Source organism: Pelecanus crispus, chromosome 5 (assembly GCF_030463565.1).
Source record: "Pelecanus crispus isolate bPelCri1 chromosome 5, bPelCri1.pri, whole genome shotgun sequence".
Taxonomy (NCBI): Eukaryota; Metazoa; Chordata; class Aves; order Pelecaniformes; family Pelecanidae; genus Pelecanus; species Pelecanus crispus.
In genome coordinates, this window is record NC_134647.1 from 17169636 (window position 1) to 17194107 (window position 24472).

General features: G+C 38.5%; 1 protein-coding gene across 8 annotated transcripts in view; it reads right to left on the reverse strand.

Annotated features, from left to right (window-relative positions):
- Positions 1-24472, reverse strand: part of ERCC3 (ERCC excision repair 3, TFIIH core complex helicase subunit) — a 31800-nt gene that overhangs the window by 1271 nt on the left and 6057 nt on the right. For 2 of the 8 annotated variants that reach the window (XM_075710125.1, XM_075710126.1), the window contains 8 exons: positions 22501-22815; positions 21112-21296; positions 17687-17889; positions 15369-15465; positions 15075-15192; positions 13795-13913; positions 9446-9598; positions 7785-8603 (listed from right to left, as the gene is read on the reverse strand). In XM_075710125.1, the coding sequence (XP_075566240.1) occupies positions 8469-8603; positions 9446-9598; positions 13795-13913; positions 15075-15192; positions 15369-15465; positions 17687-17889; positions 21112-21296; positions 22501-22815 (1325 nt within the window). In that variant the 3' untranslated portion in view covers positions 7785-8468. Of the gene's footprint in view, positions 1-1414; positions 1631-3563; positions 3716-5738; positions 5854-7784; positions 8604-9445; positions 9599-11489; positions 11574-13794; positions 13914-15074; positions 15193-15368; positions 15466-17686; positions 17890-21111; positions 21297-22500; positions 22816-24472 lie in introns of those variants that run through there. The other 6 variants (XM_075710122.1, XM_075710123.1, XR_012831039.1 and 3 more) reach the window with 6 other exon arrangements.

Consider the following 24472-nt stretch of genomic DNA (forward strand, 5'->3'; position numbering starts at 1 on the left):
GTAGATACAGCAGTAAATATTACAGGAATAAAAGGCAGATGGTATATAAAGTACATATTGGTTTAAGCTAAAAAAAGTCTTTAAAATAGGCTTCATTATACTTGAAAGGGTCCAGAGAACAGCAACAGGAAAAAAAAAAAATAGAAGTTTTTTAAAAATGACATAAGGAAGAGGTTGAGAGAATTATTTCATCTGGAGAGATGACTACCAGGAGCATGTCAACAGCCTACAGATGTGTACATCTTCTGTTAAAAAAAGATGCATGTCAGAGAGAGAGGAGACAGAAGATAATGGGCTTAGTTTGCAGCTACAGATTTATTTCTTGGTTAGATTTTCAGGTAGCCTTGCTATCTCGGGTATTTTTGGGGTGTCTCTTAGCTATTTCAGATAGCCATGGTATCTCAGGAGGTTATGTAATTGCTGTCACTGCACTTTGTAAGAGCAGGTTTGAGAAAGATCTGTCAGCTACGTCTGGGTATATCACAGTCTAGGTTACCTCTGGAATTTCCCTTTTCCTCCTACATTTCTACACGGTGTAGCTACATTATTTCTTCAAGAGACACAGTTACTCAGAAAATAAATACTTATGGGGGAAAATATTAAAACCAGCTGGTGAGCATGAAATTCAGAACAAGTTTATCATCATAAGCATATGAAAGGCTAATTCCACGTTTCACTTAGGGACAGTGGAAGATAAGAACAACAAGGAATATCTCCCAGAGCAAGTAGATGCACTATGAGATGTCTGCAGGAGGATTTAAGAACATCTTTATTTGACAGGAAAGATGGACACAAGTCCTAGAACATGCAAAGAACAATCCAAACTATCTAAATTATCCGCACTATCTAAATTACATTTGCCATATTCTAAGAACAATAACCACAAAAATTTAAAGCTATTGAACAACAGATGTCCCGAGATTGTAAGTCAACAAATAGAAAGGAAAGAATACGAATTCACTTTGTAAGGAACACCAGTATAATCCATTAGTTATACTTATTGAAGGTTCTATCAGAATTAAAAGAAATAAATTCTTAATCTCAGTACTAGTAATTTGAAAATTTTTTTTCCCCAAATTTATGCAGTAGTTCTCCAGCTTTAAAAAAAACTATATTCATATTCTAATTTCTAGACTGATGGAGGGAATATATGCACAGTTCCTAACAACAGCTGCTCACAGCTATCAGTATGGTAGGTCTACTTTTTTATTATTTTGAAGTCATACACCACTAAGTGTAAAACATCTGCATCTGCTTCTATTAAAATGCTAGTGAGATGAACTCAGATTATGTTGTAAAGGCTACAGTTTTGCAACTAGCAGTGGCTTTCTCTGGTTGTACATTTTTGCAGTTAGTTCCATATTTGGACATTCACTTTTTCCCTGCCATTACCTCTTTTCCATGAAAATCATTGTAGGAGAGAGTGTTTCGAGCCAAGCTACTTGAAGAAGAGTTTCAGAGGTTTTGTCTTGCAAGTAGTTCACCACACCAGTACCTGTTTTCCCTCTGAGAAATTTCTGGAGGTGGCAGCAGTCCCAGCAGAGGAACTATATTGTATAACCCCACTTCCGCTCAGTCTTCTAGGCAGTTTATGTATTGTTAGATGTTTGTTTGTTTGCACTAAAATGGTCTGAAACAGATCCCGTTTAAAACAAACAGGTAAACACTCAGAGAATATGTGTTTTCAGTAAAACAGGGAGCTGAAGACAGCGCTTGTGTACAATGTGCAAGGCAGCAATGCAGGACGGAGTGCTGTATTGTGAGTTCAATATTATAAAGTAGAGCTGTCTTGTCTTTAATTGCAGCCAAGGCAGCTATGCTCCTTCAAATCTGTAGTGCCTCTGGAGGGTTATTCATTACATAATTTCTCCCTTGCCGAGCTGTTCTTAAATAGTTACCTTGTTCACTAATGAATCCTCCAATGTAACGGCTACCTGTGTACATTTATATATATTCTCTATTTACTAGCTCACCTGGTGTGGCATTTAAAACAGCTGCAGACCTTCAGATCTCATTATTGGCAATCCTCAGCAAATCTTTAATACTAGTCAAACATTCTATGGTTACCAGCTATCAAGTCCATATGTGCAGCTTATACAATCACAGTAAAGCCAATTTCAGGAAAAACTTCTAGCTAGCCATTGTGCTAAGTCTCTTGAGGAATTCGATGCTCTCTCTGCTGTCTGGATAGACTTTGTTGTTGTTGTTAAGATAGCACTCAACAGTGGAAAGTCTGAGGCAGTTTCTCCCATTATTCACATGCAAATATTTATAAACATAAAAAAAGAAAAACAAAAATTACAGGAAAACCTCAAAGTACATAATTAACTTTGAGTAAGATTTTATGCTTACTGGCTGTCTGCTTTTAAAGAAAAAAGTGGAATGTATGTGCCTTTTGAGAAGAGTCCTAACCAGGGAGCGCCTATAAGCCACCTCCATTACTACTTGCTATCTTGTATTTTTATTAGAAAGTGCCGTCAGTGTTTTACAAACAAAACCAAAACCACCCCATCCTGAAGAATTTCCAGAGTAGGTTAGAGGCACCAGCCGAGTATAACGGAAAGAAATAAATGAAGAAAGCGCAAAGTATTAACAATGAAAATTGCCAAATTTCTTGGATATAACAGAAGAAGGATTTAAAAGGGAATAAGGATGCCATTCTGAAAATCTGTATAAAGAGCACCTTCCTTGTACAAAAGGAGATACGAGTGGATTGACATTCACAGAAACATAATTTTTACATAGTGCAGGTGGTAGGCCAGTAGTAGGTCTGAGGACCAGTGGGCCTAAAATGCCTACGTACTGTAGTTTGTCACAAGTGAATAACAGATGACAGAAGGGTCAAAAAATAGGTTATCAAATAACCCTGGTTTAATGTTCAAAAAAATATTTATAAATAATAGATATTTCTAGGAGGTTTGTTAGATGGAGTAGAAATGCAGAGCCACTAATAGATGCAGGCTCAGGTACACTATTGCAACACTACTATACAATAGTTATCAATCGTACTATAGTAACCCATCAGTGCAGATACAAGTTTGTTTTTCTAGGTAAACTACAGAAAAAGAATACTCCAAACAAAAATAGCCAAGTGGTATGGTCGTTAAATAGCCAAATACAGGAAGGGAATATTTATGAATTTGAATGAATACATGTGGGCTACCACAACATGGTACGTGTAATTGAACTATTTGCTTCTCTGCTGTGCCAGATCATAATTGTGTCGTTCTGTTTGACCTTCAAATTAGAGTTATTGATGTATGTATGTGCCACTAAGGTTTCTGCTTCACTGACACACTTAACATCCTTACTACTGCAGAATCTGAGTTCGAGGTCAAACATGCAAACTGCAGCATGTTAAATAATCAACATTATGAGTAAACCCCCAAATTTATGGTACAAGAGATAGATGAAGTTGAAATAACAGTTTTCTAGAGTGAACTTGAAAAAGAGAAAGGAAGAGGGAAGGAAAGAAACCAACAAACATTTGAAAGAGCAGCAGAGGGTTTTACATAGTGAAAGGTTTAGGGTGTAACCTAAACTGGTGGAGGGATCAGCATTACCTCACCGCATTTTCCTCCCAAATATGATCACAGACTTCAGACTTGTTTTAGGTAACAGAAGTCCAGTAGTATCACCACAGAATCCCAGGAATAATGGTGAGTGTAGTCGTCATGATATAAAACCTTCTTCCAATCCATGTGAACCCACCAAACTGTAAAGAAGGGAGAAGTTATGCCATCAGCACTAGCCAACCAAAACACATTTATGTGATTTGGAAGATAAATATTTTCTCCTACTTCTACAATCTTCTGGCATGTATATTTATAGACATCTTAGCAGCAACTCAAAAAACACACTCATAGTTCTTTAAATTTAAACAATGACGCCTGTCCGTCTGTTGAGTTTGAAAAACTGTTTTACGTAACTAGTCAGTTTGGACTTTTGTTATTTCAAACAAGTTAGAGCACATGCCTCTTCACAGTAGAAGTGCTTCAGTTTTAGTTAACTTTTGGTATGCAATGGAATCACAGTATAAGCTAAACTTGACTATTGATAGTTTAGATTATGTATTATTTTTGGATGATAATTTGTCTCTAAATCCACAGTCACACTGTTGTCTCAGTCTAGACCCCCTAGTGGGGTCATATTAACTGTACTTTGATACCTTCACTTAGTTATTTCTAAATCCAATTTAAACTTGCCCTCCTCTTTGCATGAACTCCGACAAAGTTCAGTTGAAGCTTTCTTTGTGTCCTAGTACATCAGTATTCAGAGTCAATGGCTACATTATCATCTTACCAGGAATTCCGTATTCTTAGAATTATTCTCTCTTTTTAGCAGCCTCAGGTATAGCTGGCTTGTAATTATTTGAACATTATTTTATGACATACAGTATAATAGATATTGTACTGTATGTTTTACATAACTGTTTAAAGAGCTAATGCAGCTACAAGTGTAATTTATGGAAGTAAAAGAGATTGATCAGAGGCATTTAACTTTGCTTAAGTAACACCTTCAGCTAAGGCTGTACAGACAGGCTCTTCAGAACATTTGCAAGGAAGAAAAGCTGAAAAACAGTGCTGAAATACCAGAAAGGTAAGCAAACATTTTCAGTGTAGTTTGAAACATCTCTTCACTGAAAAAAGCCATAGTTAGTCATGGTTTTTGCCTTTTCTGACTGTCCTCAAACCCATCTTCTGAAAGATCTTTTCAAGTTGTGAAGTTACTTCTTTGGAATTTTAAATGCTTTCTAAATTCCTAAGTTTTTTTCCTGAAAAGGGGACAAATTTGAACTTAACAGGCAATGAGGTGAGAACAGAGCTTATAGGTAATTTACTACTGAAGCAGCTTTAGTTTAAAAGAAAAATGCAAGAGGCTTCTCTCAGTCTTTGGTTTCATTTACCATATGACAACAATTAAAATCTTAATCAAATATTGTACAAAAAGAAGATATTTAAATCAGAGCAAGCTAGCCAATCCCAGGTGTTGATAGCACTCTGCATGATTTACTGTTTAGTGCTTAACAAAAACCCCATGAATCAACTGCAACAAATAAAGAATTCAGCTCTACTTGTAGACTTTTTGTAGTAGGTTTAGATCCTTATCCTATGCTTCTTATTGTGTACCACATTAAATTATCCTGAGACGACTTGCCTTGAAGTCCCAAGTTGTTAAACACACTAGAAAAAAGTAAGGCACTACTAATAATGACCATTGGGAGGGCATAAGGAACCAGAGAAACAGAAACTGGGTGTAGTTTAGTGCTTTGCTGAGCTGTGATGCTGCTGAAATTGCCACCTCAATGTCACTGTGCTCTTTTAGTCTAGGTCATCTTAATGAATAACAACAAATCCTTCAAGCACTAATCCCTTCACAGACACCTGCTGGTTTGCCACAAGGATGAAGAGCACATAAACACAAGTTTCAGTGTTGCAGCCTATCAGAAACACAAATAAAAGAACTATTAAAAATGACAATTCCTCAAGATTAAGTTTCCTCAGAATGGAATTCAGCCTAAGGAGGTGGCTATGAGCTGAGTAAAAGCTTTTATTTCAGCAAGGAAACCTGAATTACATCCAAGAAAATCGCACCTCCTCTGTCCACAGACTTCCAAGAAATAATGTACTTACCCCAAAGTTCACCTGCCTCTGCCGTCCCTCATGGTCTGAAACAGTTTTGCCACACCAATCCATGTTATCTTGCCCCCAGTTTAGTGAGAGTCCTACAGCAAACAAATCTTTTCTGGGTAATCATTTAGCTATCACTGTTCATTTGCAAGTCATCCAGATCCATAAACTGTATTGCACCTTGCTGCTGCTTGGAAACACGTGGTGTTGTGCAAGCATACGCCTGTAGGGATATGGCAGCATCTCGGAAGGGTACGTATAGAGCAGCGCAATGGCAGAAAGCAAGATTTTCTTCATGTGCACCATTTTCAAGGCAAACATGGAGCTCTCAGCCATGTTGTTTCCACAGCCTACTTAAGCAAGGGATCTCGCTATCCATTTGTGTAAGAGAAGCACTGGCCAACAAGAGCGTCTGATAAAGCATGTGAGGACCTGACCACTCCAAGAGAGCTGGGGCCCAGACTCTTTGGATTCAGGCTACAGGGCAGCAAGAGCCCACCATGCACTGTCTGGTCATGCCGAAGCGTTACAATTGAGGTCTACAGTACTGCTTCAAATAAAGACACTCGCCTGACAAAATACAGCGCTGACTTTTGTGGCTGAGTAAGACAATTTAGCTTCCTAGAGGGCTGCAATTGCAGACTAATTCTGGAGCAGTCTGCTGCGACCGCCCGTCGGGTGAGGAGTCGTTATCTGAGAACTGCCAGTCTGTGGGTTAGTGAGGGGCCAATACAAAAGTGCCAGGAACCAGCAGTGTTTCTCAGCAACTGACCCCTGCCTGGAAAGCAGAATTGACTGACGATATTCCCGTACAGATGCTACCATGCGCAGCAGCAACTGTTTTGTAGTGAGTAAATGCATACCAGTCTGCCACTCGCAGCTACAGTCTGGAGTAATAGCAGGCAGTAATGACTGCAGTAATCATATCAAAGTAATTAAATGTAAAGTTTGAATACCAACACAGTATTACTGAAGCACGGAGTCATTCTTACCTCATAAAATTATTATGCTGTACTTGATGCCCAAAGTACTGCATCCCACACAGATCCATTACTTAGAAGAGTAAGATCATTAATCATCATAGACAAGATTTAATGCATAAGAACTAGAGTGCTGTCCTAAGTCCAGCTACTACTAGTGCCACAATTGCAAAAATTAGTATTACTATAAAGCCATTTCCACATTTAGTAGGTTTTTTTTTCCCAAGTTTATGAAGAGTTGACAATAGTTCCAAAGCAATTCATAAAGTGTGTTAGAAGTATGCACAGGGATGCTGGCTGCCTTGCTCAGCTATCCCATTGTCACAGACTGCTCCCATTATACTAAATTATCATTTTTCTACCAACTGTTGCCACAAGAGCTGGTCCAAACTACTATTGTAAGTAAATAATGCTTTGAAACTGGGGAGATGAAATCAGCACCAGAATACTGCACATTAATCTCTTCCACATAAGCCACTCAAGCAGTCCCATGGCTGATCCCAGTCCGTGAGGCAGAAGACTCAGAACAACAGAAAGAACCATGCATTATGGGGTAGGGCTTGGAGACTAAACAAAGCTTAAACTGAACCAGATCAGTTCCATTTTCAAAATTACCTGACTCCAGTACAGAGACTGAAAACAAGCACCATGTGTTCTGAATTATGCTTCTAATATTTCTATATTCTCAATTTGCAAATTTATGCTAATAAGAAACAGAATAAATATTTTTCTGAACATGTCTGTCATATAACCAAGACATACATACTTCTTCCAGTGTGGTAAAGATTTATACTAACCTATTGTGAACCAACAGATCAAGACTGATGTTATTTCATCGGTTGTTCCTAAAGCTCTACAAACTCTCAGCAAAAAAACCCACCTCATAATACAATACCAAGTAGCATAACTGTTACAATATTAAGCAGATGTTATTTAAAAAGCATTCTTCTGCCACAAACCACCACCATCTCTCCTCAAATTTTCTAGAAATATACTGCAGTCTTCATTAACAAAAAACCCTCCAAACTCAGGAATCTTTCCTTCAAACCTCTGCTTCCAACTCACCTTATGACAAGTCAAAAGACTTTCTGACTCAATAATAACTTCTGTAGTGACATTGCACTGTTTAGCAGTTATGATGGATTTATTGCATGGTTAATAAATAGAATATAAATGACAAGGGTAACGGCTTTTATTTCAGCAACTTCTCAACAGTGGCAACAAAAATGAGGAAAACGGAGCACAAAATTAATTTGTATTTACTAATGCTTTCCTTGAGTTTACTTCAGAGACGGAGTCCCTCTTTCTCCTTGTCTTTGAACTTCAAAATACTTCCAAACAATTTGTTAGAATTTTAAGACAGGCTAAGTCATAAGTATAAATTAGCTCCCAGTTTAAAAATATTATGTAAAGTGCTCCTATCAGGATTTGTTCAGCTCAATGAATGACTTTTATTTAAGCATTTTAAAAAACAATATTTTGTTGCACAGACACAATAATCAGATAAATAATATTTCAAACATCAGTACAAACTTCATTTACAAAACCTTTCCAGAATTCCTCTGAAAAAGGGTCTTCAGCTGATAAAAATAAATTCTATTAATTACCCTGAAAACCAGACAGGTATAACCAGGATCCAGTCACTGGATAGTATCTTTCCTGTGGTACGATTTAGTTCGTTCTTTCCTTTCACATTCACCCACGAGAGCACATATATTGCTAAGTAAATATGTGGCTATATAGATGCATATAAAAAAAGTCTTTTAAAGGACCTGTCAGAAATTTCAACTCCATATTTTTAGTTATGGAAACAGGTACATGGATCCACAGTTTTAACAAAATGCACACGTGAAGGACATCATTTCCGGAAGCGTTTAAATAGTGGATGGATGTGTTTATTTGAAGATGCCTTACTCCGTGAAGAGTGGTATTCCATGTAAACTGTATCATCTGCTCCTGACATAGAGCTCATTGTGCCCGTACGACGTGACACCTGCAAGTAAGGGGAGGAAAAAAACACGTGCTTAGTGTGTGATGAGACAGACCAACTCTAACCAACTGATGCCCACTGGCTACTGGGCAGCACTGTTCATTTAGTGACCTTAATGCCAAAAAGCCTTCGAAGTTTTTCTTCTTAAGAAAAATTTCTACAAAGAAAGTCACTGCCTGCCACTCACCATAAGTATACAAACATATCTAAGTTTTAATATGGAAAGATACCTTAGAGTGGGAATTCCTAATGCATTTCAGCACAATACGATTTAGCTAAAAATTAACTCTAAAAAATTAATTATCACATTGAGCTTGATTTTAACTTATGTATCAATAAATGGTTCAGGCTATTTATTTTTCTTGTATCTGTTTCGGAAACTGTCAAACTACTGTCTACAACAGTACTTCTCTTGAAAATGAACAAAAGTGGCCCTTATGTTTCTGCCCTCTGGGTATGAGGGAATCAGGGCATGATTCAAGGAGCACTGTACCACCACAAGAGTATGTGCTCTGACATATGTGCATCTTAAAAATGTTTTAAAATATTTTCATTGCTTGTGACTTAGAAGATTTACTGCAAAATCTGTAACAACAGATCTGTCATCTTCTCCCTCAAATGTAATGGAGAAGGACATGAATTCCACATCTAACTTCTTTCCAGTTCCCAACAAGTGAATTACTCAAATAGCTAAATGCTAATGCAGCTTAAAAAACATAAATCTGTTCTCCAGTGTTTCACAAAGATAATAGGGCATCAATGATGGCATCACATTTAGAATTAAAATGGAATGGTCCAGTTCTGTCACATTTGTGGGTCATCCTTTTCAAAGCATTCTTCATTACCTGAGCTGACTTTGAACCATATTCTCCAGCAACTACTTCCTCCTCAGCATCCAGGTCAGATGCTTGCAGGACTTTCTGGAGAAGCTGCTGCTGCTCTTCTTTGGATGAAAATGAAAGTTCTTCTTCTTCCATGCCTGCAAGCTTTGTTATTACCTAAGAAACAGAGCACAATACAAGGTGAGGGCTCTTCCTCCTCAGTGTTAGCTATTCAAAATCAAGACAAGGATTTCTGATCCCGTATCCTCTTGGAACTGCCTTCAACTTTTATTAATGGTCTGAACAGCTTAACACTACGGGTAGCACCACAGATACATATAAAATCTTGCTAAGTGGCATACATCTATATGCACACGCATATCCCTTGTTATATTCTAGCTGGAAACACAAAATACAAACCTTTGGAGAAAAAAAGAAGAAGGAAAAAGAAAAGCTCTGGACAGAGGATGTCAGCCAAACGCTGTCCATACCAGCTTGACCAAGAACCTGACCAAAGCACATACAGCTTAGATGCATACTCAACTTACTGCAAGGTTAGCTTCATGCTGTGGACTCTAGATTTGTCTAGTTTACGAATTGGTACTTTACATTTAACAGAAATAATCCACTAGCTTTTCAGACGCTGAGAATTTTAGCAATAAACATTGAGGAATATGGGAAAAAAAAACCCTAACTAATCAAGATGTATGATCAGTTGTTGAGAGACAGTGCAGCATCCTGCAACAAAGCATCAGCAGCAGAGCAAAACGACTCTTTCAAGGTCTGTGTACTTAGATAAAAGGTAACTTCACTGTTATGCTTGTTCTCTTTGCAATTCCTAGCAACTCATTTGATAACCGTGGATGCAGGGCACATGCCATCTACTGGCAATGTAGTGCCATATACTCCCTGAAAAAACTCTTCTAAGGAACTGAAAAGCTCTCAAGTTTCTGTTGTAAAGCTTTACAATAGGCAGCTTGCTTTCTTAATTAGAGGTATTTTGAAAATTTCACAAGAAATTTTCCTGCAGTTAAATGCATTCTGGTAAACATATGTTTCTACATGAGAATCTTAGTTTTCCCCACTGTGTTTCCAACTTGAAGAAGTCTTGAGAAAGACATTCTAATTCAGCCATTTCCCTTGATTATGTAGTCTTCCTTCCTCAGCTTATCTCTTGAGTCAATACAATTAAAAACTAATTACCTCAGTAATCTGGGCTAGATCTGATCACAAAGACTGATAAAACAATATAAATACAGCTTAAGGCAAAACAAATCCACATTAGATGCAAGGTACTGCTATTGAAAAACAGGGTATTGAAAGACTAGAACGAATAATCAGTGTTGTGGGCTGTTGTCAATGGCAATTTCTAATTTGAAAACGTCTTTCTGAGAAATGGCCTAGCTTTAAGAGTCCATTCAGGGAAGCAACCTGTCCTACTGTATGGCTAAAGGAACACGATCATCCCCCTTCTTGTTTATTTAGAAGCACACATGCTACAACCATTTCAATAAAGAAAAAGGAGTCACAAAACGCAATTTTAAATTGCATTAGCCTGTTTCCAGTTGTGGCTGCAAAACAGTGCTAACATGATTCATAGAATGGAAAGAATTCCCACTGCATCATAATTTTTTAAGCTGTTCAACAGATGCCAAGTTTAAAGGTATCCCCAATTCTTTGATGTAGTGAGGAGTTCTGCTATTGGTTTTAAAATTTAATATATCCTACATTCAGCCTCTAAATAAAAACACAATACAGTAAATAACTAAACTATTGTTAGCTAACAAAAAACCCCACTAGATAATTAGCCTCCAAGGAGTAAATTGTGATGACAAGGCTCCTATTTAGGAAGCAAAGACAAAATAAGTGATTTAGCAAAAAAATATTATTCCAGTCCTCTTTTTGATGAAAGGCAGAGAATGGAGCTATTGAGAGACAGTGAGAAGAAAGTAAGTCTTGGGAAAAAAGTGAAAACTGTTACCCTTTTAAAGGAGCAAGGGATTTTTAGTAATTTAGGCATTAGGAACAAAAATTCTGAAGGAGAGGACATCAGCACTGAAATCATTACCTAAAGATGAGGTAGAGTCTCCATATTTGGCAGAATAAGAAGGCAAACATCTGATGGGAATGACATACACATAGTTGATCCTGGCTTGGAATGAAGAAACACAATAGATGGTTTCTTGGAAGTTTCTTCCAACCCTATTATTCTTTGATGCCAGCTATGACTAAGGCTTAAAGTTTGGCAAACAGAAGAAAATAGATATTCTAACATTTTGTTCCTAAACTGCAAATAAAGAATGTTCCAGTACTGGTCAGATAAAATGTTGCTCCAGATACTCAGCTGCCACTTGCACTGCTTTTTTTTCCCATATTACACCAAAGCTCCTAGGACTAGGTCTTCCTTGCAAAATGAAATCCCTCTATTTTAATCTCTTCCTTAGTTCTAAAATCAAAGGCATTCAAATATAAGTAAAGGGATTTCTGTAATCTTCTTGGCTATAGCCACATACATGCATTTGCTGTAATTAGTTGCAGCTTAGTACTGATCTACAGTTTTGTCAAAATACATTCACTACAAAGCGAAACAAGGTTTTTACCTATAAAGACTGTGACATGTCTGTTACGGTGTAAGGACCCCCTTAACGGTCTCTTTAACAGGCCAGTGATTACAGAGCAATTATTTACTTCAGCATAGCTGCAGTTCAGACAGGTTTCACCCATAGGGGTGTCCTGCACTGCATGTATGCCTCATGACGAAAAGCTCTTAAGTAGGTAGGCTCAAGTGCAATCCAGCGGAGGCTGCTTGCCCTTGCACCTCATGCAATCCTTGCATGATTCTGGCAACGCCGAAAGCTTGAGCTTGATCCCTAAAGGCAGATATGGAAGCCTTATCTTCTATTATTCCTCTCAGCAATGTTTCTTATTGGGAAGACTTATAATGAGAGCAGTAAACTCCGGTTTTGTCCGGTTTTCAATAAAAAAACCTAAAAGCAAGAGCTGTCATAACACTCTGTTGCCTTTAACAATGCAATAGATGAGCATACGGGGCAGCCCACGGATTAAAAGAAAAATAAATAAGATACGCCGTGAAATCTATAAAATAGAGGAGCTTTGGTGGAGTGAGATTTTATGTTGGGAAGAAGACAACATACAGAGATACATAATAAACTGAAGTACAGGGGGTGATCAATTTTCAAGTATGTCTGGAGAAATGAGACTGCATTAAGTCCTTTACAAAAGGGAAACTTCTGGCTTTCAATTCATGGCTCTGTTACATTGTCAACACTGAAAAGGTTTTCTATTTTGAGGAGGATATTTTAGTTGTAGGTAGGAAGATATCTACTCTGCAGTAACAGTCTTCTCCTGCAGTAAATTCTGTCATTTCTTAATCAATTAACATTCAACCCAGTGATTTTGGTGATATACTTCATCCTGTCATTTCTTAATCAATTAACATTCAACCCAGTGATTTTGGTGATATACTTCATCCTGTCATTTCGTAATCAATTAACATTCAACCCAGTGATTTTTGTGATATACTTCATTCTGTGCAGAGAAAATTACAAGAGGAAGGTCAAACTGTTGGTGGAGGCTAAATAAGCAGAGTCTGAAGACCTCCATTAGCCAGAACAGTTTCTGCTAACACAGAGCCACCATATCAACATGTCTGCATCTTCACTGGTTTTCTGTACCACTGCAGGTTTTGGACAGCACTGTGGAAATGGTGCACAAGATTAGTGTGTGGACAAAGATCTCTGAAAGGTATTTCTTTTCGAATGGGTCACTAGACACTTCAGACACCTAACGTTATGATTCCCTGAGTCAGATGTATGAACGTAGGACGGGTGAATCCTGCCCATTGTATGTTGTCTTCAGCCACAAGGAAAAAGATTTTCTCCTCATAGTGAAATACTGGTCTGAGACTGGAGTTCTTTGGAAATTATTTGTGACTTGTGATGTTTTGGAAGTTTTATGAATTGCTGCTGGCCACTGTGACACGAACACCTGTCAACAATGCTTTATGCACAACCAGTATGATAATGTATAATAGGAGGCTTGCACGGATGGACAATTGAAGAGCATGAATATAAACCAACCATGCAAGTAATGTTCTGCTTCACTCCCCAGCAGGTGCTTTGTCTGAAGTTAGAATACTTACCTTTCTAGAAGCTGTACTAAGCTACTTGTATCTACCCTCACAGTAATATAGATGATAAAACAATAACAGAACAGTTCATGCTTGCAAACAAAACCTTCATTAATACATTCCATAACCGGAATTCTCAAGTATTTGACCTAATACTAACATGAAAGAACATGAAAGTTATATTCTTAGGCCACGAGTATAATAAATAGAAGGGACAAGTTACCTTGAAGCTATAACCTTGATCTACAAGAAACCGTTGTCTCTTTGTTGAATATGCCATTTCCTGAGTGTCTTGGGACACAAGAGAATAAAAAAAGGCATTGTATTCCTCTGCAACCATGCCTAGGAGACAAAGACACCGAGAGATTAGTTCCATTTGGAACACTGCAACCAAGAACACAAAAGGACTTTTTCAAAACACTGAAAACAGGTGTTTAAATAAGTTGTCTCTCCACAAAAACAATCTGCAAAGTTTAGCTGCACCCAGACCTTACATAAACTGACTGACAAAGTACATGGCATGGAAGTTCCTACTCTTGTTCTTAATAACTTGAGAATGGGTGAAAAGGAAAAAATGGAAAAGGAAATGTAGACTAACACAATTACACTGGTGCTCTGAGAAGAACCTGCTTCTTTATTATGCTAGGCAAGGTGAAAGATAAAATTATTTTTAATCTATTATGTAAAGAAGTAAAAAGTCAAGAGCAAGGATTGCAACACAAGTCAAAAAAGTTCAACAGAAAAAGACAAAGGAAAAGTTTTATCAATGTAAACCAGTGTTTGCAAGTGTTTCTGCATTAAAAAAGGTGAGACAAAGATATTTAATGAAGAATTCATAGGGCTGTTTGAAGCCCAGGATATACCAGGCTGCATATAATTTATTTTTTTTCTAAACTTACGGTCCTGAAGACCTATTATCCAAACAGCATTGGATTCTCTTTTAAAACCCAAGGTTTCACTAAGACTTTGTTAATTCACTAACATAGGTTTTGTATGCATTTTCAAACAAAGCCTTAGCTGCAACAAGGACAAACTGCACATAAAATAGGCGTATGCAGATCTTAAGTGCACGTAGGAAGTGTTTTAAGAATCATTTTTCTAAACAAGAAGCTCCTTGGTTACGTTTTGCAAAAATGCAACTAGTTGGAAACCAAATCCCATTTTTACAAGAAAGTAATCTGCAGTATCAAAATGTGCTTTCTACAGACTTGCTTTACGATTTCATGTTGAAGAAATTACCAAGGAATGAAAAAGTGAAAGAACCACCAAAGAACAAAAAGATAATTTTCCTTCAGCTTTTTTTGTCCTTTGGAAGTTTTCCGACATGAAGCTTTACTGACACAGAAAATGCTTCATTTTCATTCACTGGTATATAGGCATATATCCCCTTTGACTAAAACATAATCCAAGGACAATATAAAGAAGTATCATGAATATCCAGTTTCTCTGAAATTCTATGAAACTATGATCCAAGGCCCAGAGCCCAACCACCATCTCATTTACCTTTTTTGGCTCTCAGCACTCGTCCCAGTCTTTGAGCCTCCTGTCTTCGAGACCCACCATGGGACGAAATCTGAATCAGAACATTGGCTTCTGGCAGATCGAAGGATGTGTCACCTACCTATAACAGAGAAGCAGCCTCTGAGCAGTGTCTTATTTCCATACAGCATAAACAAAGACTTAATACAAAGTACACCTCTGTGAGCTGCAATACAAAGATGTCAAATGCACATATAACTTACTCTTAAAGTTCACGCGGAAGATAGGTACAAGGACACACTGAATGTCCTCACTTACCTTGGAAATGAAAATAGTGTTGATTTTTGGATTGTGCTTGAAGTTTTGTAGAATTTGCATTCTTTCTCCTTGTGCAGTAGGACCATATATATAGGGTCTGGAAAGAACAGAACATATGCAAATTCAATCAATTCAAGATTTCTCAATCATTTCTTACAGGGTACTAAGATACCGTGGCAGGGAGTGCAGTACACATTTGAACTATATAAAAACAAAACAGATTTTGGTACAGCTTACAGTTTACTTTTAGCTTGTTTGGCTCTTTATGGCAGCTACCCAGCTGTTTGTGGAACCCTTTGCAGCAACCCAGTCTGCCAGAAATAAATTCTGACAGTTATAAATGTTTTGCAATTACGTGCACCAATGAAGCTGTATATCAACAGACTGAATACAATTGCTAAGACTACATGAAAGACTGAAGGCAGCTGTTAAAATAAGAGATTTTTTTCCCCCTCAAATCTACTGAATTAGCACATTGACAGCTGCAACCTTTGCTTCCTATTTAAACACTTGAAATTCCAGGCTTCTCTATCAATGATATGCTGAGTGTCAACCTGGCTGTTGGATTTTGTTCTGGGAAAATTATTTTTTGCTTTTGAAGCTACCCTCTTGCCCCTCCTAATACCTTCTGGACCTACTGAAATGAGAACAAGGTCTCAAACATTCCATGGCTGCAAGCAGCTCACAGTGGCATTTCATGTAAGGTTCCTATTGTTTGATGATGACCTGGAACATTTAATATCCCAATCCAGAAGGCTCACACAAACTCAGGCACCTACAGACTTCATGAATAACTTGGGCTACTATGAATTTTTGAGGAATCTCTCTATAGAGTCTGGCTGTTTTCTTCCTGCCTAAGCAGAGTTTAAAAAAAAAAAAACAACCAAACAAAAAGCTACAAATGGTGAAAAGCCCACGCAAAAAATGAGAGGCATGCAGGAGTCCATAGCCACTGCTTTTTCATCTGCTGCACTACTTTTCCAAATGCTCATTAACAAGCATCTCCAAATAACAGGAATCAAGTTCTACAATTTCTATTTTGTTCACACTTCCATACATTATTTCTAACACAAGGAACCAATGCCACGTTTCATTTAACTTTTAATATTGTACATACATGGGTGGCAGCTGAACATAAGCATGCAGTGCACAGTACTAAGGTTTTCAGCTGATTTTCCTGTCATGCTTCTAGCAACTGTTGTGCTACTTAGCAAGCACCCTTCCCAGCATCACCTTTGTTAAAGGCCTTTTCTGTGGTGCACTGAACACTGCTAGAGGCATTCCAGAGGCATCATTACAGCTAATCTCTGTCCAGACAGAGTGAAAAAAAAATGATGAAAGAGACCACGGGTGCTGGAATTCATCCAGCATCATTAGCTCTGCTTACTATTTTATGTCACAGCAAGCCAGCACAACATGGCTGTTAAACTACAGTCAAAACTGATCGTGAATTTTGGAAAGGGTAAGCCTTGTTTGTGGTTTTGCTAAGAAGTACTGCTGAAATTCCTAGACATGAAATCATACGCAGTCAAAATGCCCCACAGGTTCCAGCAAACAAGGCGTTATTTCGGCTTGTCAAAGAAAGGATGAGGCCAGATTCTATGCCTGATCCCGACAAACACTCTCCCTGATCATCCCTCCCCAAACCTATAAACACAGTGATGCTAACCCCTCTATTTATACCACCTTCTGCAACTACGCTCATTTTAGAGTCATTTAAGGTAGCTGAGGAGCTCATGGGAGCAACATCCTTTTGTTTATGAAACAATCACAGTACTTCTAGGCAGTGCGCTGGTACAACACAGATCCCAGAAAAGTCTGTGTTAGGTTTTTTAGACAAGCTTAAGACCTTTTGAGAACCTGAAGAGGAACTCCCTGGGTCCCAAAAGACCTTGAAAGATCCAGAGAGTGTTTATTTGAAAACCTTCATCTTGGAGAGACAGGGGAAGCTACTGTCCATTAAAGAAATAGTTCTAGTGATATTTTTAAAAGCCCCTAATTTTTCCACTGTCTTTCAATAATAATAAGATGAATGGAGAAATACTAACAGTGTTTCACAGAAATCTTGGATGAAAACTCCTCTGAGGCAAGTGCTGAACAGAGGTTCTTTTCAAACAGTTCTACACCAAAGTAACGTTGCAGTGCCAACAAAATCCACGCAAAAAACTACCCTCCCAAACTCCTTTTATACAAGAGGATTGGAATTAAACCAAAGAATTACAAGAAATATCTAAACGCTACTGAAAGCTGCGAGATTACAAGGCAGTTTTCCATAAAGGAGGAAAACAACAGTGCCATCGTTGGTTGCGAACACTTACTTCCCAAGCCTGATTGCATACTCCTTCAGTGCAAACACATTGTCAGCAAATACAATGATTTTATCATTCCGTCGCTCATGAAACTTAATCAGGAACTGGCAGGCTCTGAACTTATTTGGGTTCATGGTGTACAGCAGTATCCGTTTCTTTGTTTTGATGGCTACATATTCTCTATAAAATTCAGGTGACATTGGGCACCAAACCTAGAATTAAAACACGTACACAAACACACACAAAGCAACCCTCCGTTATTTATTTATTTTATTCCTGTGGGAATTTAAAAGATAATGGGGGGATGAAAATGGCATTATAAATCTCTGTATAGCGCAGGCCACAAATTTTATCACAGTAATTTCTGTACTAAAATGAAAGACACCGATTGGTGTAGTCTCCAGCACTGCCAGACTCTGTTTAACCTCATTAATATCCTGGCCTTCCTAAATGCTTTGGCAGGGAGATCCACGACAGAAATAGGCAGCAGGATTGGAACAGGACTGGAAGATATTTCCTTTATACTTCATACTTAATAATTGTACTGAATGCTACTACCTTTTACAGAGCAACAATTAAGGGAATGAACTATCTATGTAATTGCCCTGTCCCAGCAGTCAAAGCTTTTTCCATAAAAACTAATTTTCATTCAAATTCGGAAAGCTCAGAGACATATTTACTCTTCATTATAGAACAAATTTACCAGGTTTTTTTCATATACCCGCAAAGGAGTGACCTTTATTATCACAGCTATTGAGTCTACAACTTTCAAAACACTAGGACTGATGAGAAGTTTTCAATAGGTTTCCCTAAGCAATTATTATCTAAATACATATCATAGTACTGCACAAGTCTACGCTTACTGAGATATTTTCTTCTACTGTAGCATGAAAATAGAAGAAATTACGAATTTCAAAGTTTATGCCAATGAAATGATACTATCTATAGCATAGAATGACACTAGCTACAGTGCATATAATTTAAAGACATTCATTCTGCTGAACATGGCTTATTCCCCCATATCCATTGCACAGTACAAATTAAATACTGCAAAGAAAAGCCTCTTCCATTACCATTGTTCAGCTAAGGAAGTTATGTGACAATTTACAGGATTTTATTTAAACAACCTGAATTGTTTTGTACTGCTAAGAACTACTTTGTTGTTTCAAAACATTTTTTCCGGTGAGTTAAATGCTAGATGAGGCTTTTTTCATCCTCTGACTACATTAATAATAAAATTATGCATTGAATAGGCTCCATTGTTATTGTATGCTGTCTATACGAAAGACTTAAAATTCTTAAATCAGAAGAGACTATTTTAAAGTGAGAATGATATATGAATACTGAACATTTGATTGTAGCAAAACAATTCATCTATTGCTCAATGCCTCAGACTACATGGCAAACTGAATATATTTTGATTTGTATTTGCACTCTCTTCTGGATTTGGAAACGGATAAAATCCACTTCTCAGTCCAATGATCTTTTCAATTTTACATTCTGCAAGACGCACACTCCAAACCAAAAACTTAGTACAGCAGCTGGGAAAGGGATTATTTGTAAATTACAAAACTCTGAAAATTTAGTTAAAGAACAGGCTTGTTCTCTGTTTTTAGACTTCTTTTAACTTTTTTATCTGTGCTGCTTGTTCTCTTTTAGAGCAGTGAAAGAGTAGTACCTGCAATGACCATGACCTGCCTTATCAGACAGCAGCACTGCCCTCTCTTGCCACCTAGAAAGAACCGCACTTAAAGAGCAAACCAGACATCTATCTTGGCTATGGGGACTAAGGCAAGTTGATTAAAGATGCTACTTCTCAACAACATGTCAAGAAAATCCAAACAAATATCCAATGCAGTTGCAATGTATGAGACTTGTTATTTACCAGCCATTAACACTGCTTTTTTTTATTCGCTTTTGCTAGTCCCATGGAATGTTATTTCAAAACACTGGCCTAAAGAATATAAACTTGCAGAATTTTCACATCATTCAGAACAAAGGTAGCCCATGTTTCACTTGTCAATGTCTAAAGGGCAGTTCAGGGACTGAGAAGAATTATGCTCCCAAGGCAGAATTAACCGAAGTGCCTCAACAGTCAAATTTGGATTTGCAGACTGGTTACTCTCCTTTCAGCCTAGTTATTTTCTAGATGCTTGTCTCTTGCATTCTATTACTTAAAAATAGTTGTGGGTTTTTTTTCCTTCTATAACCTCCTGTTTGCACAAAGTTCGAAAGGAAAACAGCTGACCTGCATCTGTATCATTTATTCCAGTAACAGAGCTAGGAAGAATTGCATGAAACTAGCACAACAGGTTTAAAAAGAAACCCCAACAACAACAACCAATGTAAAACCAACACAAAAAACCCCCACAAACAACAACAACAAAAAAAAACCAGAAAAGCAAAAAACCCCCAGGAAAAACCCAAGAGACAATTAAATTATGAAACTCCACCATAGCAAGCTGTAGCTGCTAAAACTTTACTTCCATTCAATGGGAGTCCAGACAAGTTCATGAAAAAGAAACCCACTGATGGTTACACGGAAACCACACAAAGTCATAAATGACTGAGGGCTTGTAGAAGTTATCAGTAAAAGTAACTGATATGTTTGCCCTGGTTTTATACTCTTCCCTAAGTATCTTACTTGACAATTAATCGAGACAATATATTAGTTAGCCCTTTAGTCTAACCCAGAAAGGTTACTTTAACATTCTAATATGCCTGTGTGAAAGGTTTCTGCTTCTCTGATACCAGATTTTTCTCTCATCCATATGCTGGAAAGAACAGAGGTCACACACCGTTATATTGGAAAGAAATAGTAAGATCCAGCCCTACGTTTTCAGTTTTCACCCTCATGCACTCAGGCTTGAAATAAGCAGGTCTTTTCTTATGTTTGTGGGGTTTTTTTAAACTTGCTATTTTCCTTCTTTAAGAGTTTCAAGAATTTTCCTCAAACAGCTACAGACTGTCTACTAGTTGAAGTCTCTAAAAAGCAGCTTCCAGCAAACCACCCGACGTTATGCTCATCATAACATGATGTTACGCTACCACAGAGAACTGAGCTTAAGATAGGACGTCAAGTCAGACAACACAAATGTCAGCTGCATAGAACTAGGTGTACAATACTGCAGCCACTGTTCACATTTCCAAATGCTGACTTGGAGACAGCTGATTAAACACCACAAACCCTGCAAAGAGAAAGAGTGCTGAAGTCACTCGGGAGAACATGTGGCTGAAGAACATGTGGCTACTGGATTTGCCATGTGTTCATACTGACCAGCAAACAGCCTTGCCTAAGCTACAAAGTAAACGAAAAGTCGTAAGGGCACCTGTTTTTCCCAGTTAAATACTTGAAATTTTATACATTTTCCTTAAAAAAAAAAGTTATAAGCATACTAAATAAACACTAGTAGTACCAAAAAGCAGAGCATCACCTCAGCACACTGGACTTTAGCAATGTAGCCACTGTTCTGCAGTTCCATCCAGTTGGCTTCATAGAGCTTTGGTCCGATCAGGAAGTTCAGGTCAACAATTTTATCATCTTCTCTGACCAGGGTAGCAGTCAGCCCCAGTTTACAATGAGCTTGTACAATAGTGAGCACACGTCTGAACATTTTTGCTAAGAAATGCAAGACAAATTTTCTGTTTACTTTCCTGAATGGATTTAGAGACAAATAGTGCAACTTAAAAAACCACTTTCATCAACTCCTGAACACAAAGCAAGCACAGCGTTGGGAAATTTTACCCCATTTCACATACACTTGTAACAAATCTGTCAGAGCAAAATTTCACACTGATGGCAGCTTTAGTTTACATCTTCAGTATACTCTGAAAATCCCAGTTAACCTGGCATCTGTATTATTTCTCATTTCCCAAGAGAAAATTAGTATACTCAGAGGTTACATGGCTTGTTTTAGTTCATATAGTATTTCACAGAAGGAACTATGACACAAGGACTCTTGTCTGACTCTGCCACATTCAGGACTTCTAGTATATGGCAGAATTACTCATCTTTAGTATTGCTAGAGAACCTGTAATTGCAGAATCTGAAGATACAGAGGAGATTCTATACCTTAATTTTTATGAAACCAAGAACATAAGTGAAAGTACGGTGGCAGCAATGTGCTACTTTGATAAAATGGCAGTTAATCACCAAGGTGTACTTCTGAAATCCGTAATTTCTGTAGTCACCAAATTATATTCAAATGGAATCATGAGAACAAGGTAGAGCAGCTAACAGAATCTGGGTGGTATTTTTAGCCAGGATTATTCCACAGACACTTTAATACTACATTAATGCTTTCCAACAGTATAAATATCAATTACATACTAATTTCAAATACAACAACTATTTCTGGACAGTAATCACTATGGTTACTCATATTTTATTGAGCAGAAATAGATATTGAAAGTTGGCCTACAGTGCTGCTACATCTCAAAAGAAAAGGCGGCAGATGAATTCATCTCCTGTTCCAATTTGTCTACAGCAAAATTAGACAAATGTAAATCAGGTATCTTAAGAGCACTTTATCAACCTACACAGAAGGCGGCACTTGCATTTTACACTGCCATTATAGAAAACAGAGTGTCTAATTTGAAGAATTTCAGAAAACTAATGGTCAGCTAAACTCTGTAGTATCAGGGGAAAAAAAAAAAAGAACAAGAAAGTAGAACAAGGCAGTCTACTTGTCTCAGAACCCTAAGACACGGCTTTACTCACTATATTAATCCTAAGAAAGAGAGAAAAAACCCACCACTTCTAAAAGAGCAGAGTAACATTAACAGTGTATATAACATGAAAGGTTTGCACACCATTTCCTTACCAGGGATAGTATGTACTTCATCAAGTATCATAAGGCCCCACTCTTGACTTTTAAGCCACTCCATTACTCTTTCTGCTTCCCAGGATCTTTTCGTCGTGTGTCCCAACATGGAATATGTGCTGATAGCAATAGAACAGCCAATGGGCTTGTCTTTGGCATCAGAAGTGAACCGACATATCTGACTGTCATCGATGGTGGACCACATCTTGAATTGGGCTTTCCACTGCTCAACAGACACCGCAGAATTACCAAGGACCAGACACCGCTTGCGGACAGTACACGCAGCTGTCACTCCAACTAGAGACTTGCCAGCACCTGCAGAGGAAGAAGAGTGATGTTCATTAGTCGTCACTCAGGTATCACTGGAGTAGGAAGTGTGGGGCGGGGAAAGAGCAAAGGGAAACAGGAAAACAGAGGATATGAAATCATGTAAGGGCAAATTCTTCATTGTTTCTTCACTGTAACAGCCTTAAAGAAATGGGAGTATTCACTTCTGAAACAACAGCTGGATTGTCTACTGGACACATAACTGTATTTTCCCAAGAAAATAATTATAGACAATGGCTTTGCCAATTGGAAGCAATCATTTTAATGCTTTCTTAATTTCAAAAGCACATTAAATTCCAGGTGGCTACAGAAAGCTTCCTCTAGAGGTGATCTATCCCACTGCCCCTACCAGCTATGGTCGTTCATCCCCAGAGCAAGTCCTTAAATCTTTCCATTCCTCCTTCACACTTCTTCCAGCATCCCTTACACACTCTCTCAGGCCCTTGCCTCCTCCACCCCCAATACCAAGGGCGCTGGCATGCAGTCTCCTGTTCTTTGCCTTTGCCTCTTTGCCTTTTCCACTGCTTCCTGTAGGTTGTCCCAATATGCACATTCCTCACTTCCTTCTCAAGCTCCCAGGCCCAGAACTTGTGCACACAAACTCTTTTCTTCCTTGCACCTCCCTTATGGCGTATTTGTATTGCCAGTTCCCCACAGTCTCCCTATTCCCAACAAAGGAACAAATTATTCTGATGCCAACTGCTTTACATTTCACTGGAAGATCAGCAGAGCTGACTTAGAGGGAATGGGGTTTTGGACAGGCTGGATCGATGGGCCGAGGCCAACTGTATGAGGTTCAACAAGGCCAAGTGCCGGGTCCTGCACTTCGGTCACAACAACCCCATGCAACGCTACAGGCTTGGGGAAGAGTGGCTGGAAAGCTGCCTGGCCGAAAAGGACCTGGGGGTGTTGGCAGACAGCCGGCTGAACATGAGCCAGCAGTGTGCCCAGGTGGCCAAGAAGGCCAACAGCATCCTGGCTTGTATCAGGAATAGTGTGGCCAGCAGAAACAGGGAAGTGATCATCCCCCTGTACTCGGCACTGGTGACGCCGCACCTGGAATACTGTGTCCAGTTTTGGGCCCCTCACTACAAGAAGGACATTGAGGTGCTGGAGCGTGTTCAGAGAAGGGCAACGAAGCTGGTGGAGAGTCTGGAGCACAGGCCTTATGAGGAGCGGCTGAGGGAACTGGGGTTGTTTAGTCTGGAGAAGAGGAGGCTGAGGGGAGACCTTATTGCTCTCTACAACTACCTGAAAGGAGGTTGTAGCGAGGTGGGTGTTGGGTCTCTTCTCCCAAGTAACAAGTGATAGGACAAGACGAAACGGCCTCAAGTTGTGCCAGGGGAGGTTTAGATTGGATATTAGGAAAAATTTCTTTACTGAAAGAGTGGTCAAGCATTGGAATAGGCTGCCCAGAGAGGTGGTGGAGTCACCATCCCTGGAGGTGTTCAAAAAACATGCAGATGTGGCACTTTGGGACATGGTTTAGTAGGCATGGTGGTGTTGGGTTGATGGTTGGACTGATGATCTTAGAGGTCCTTTCCAACCTTAATGATTCCATTCTAGTTTTACTTTCATTAAAAAATAATCCAGCCACCAAGCCAGGAAACATGAAATTAATTATTACTCTCCCCTTAATTGGTTT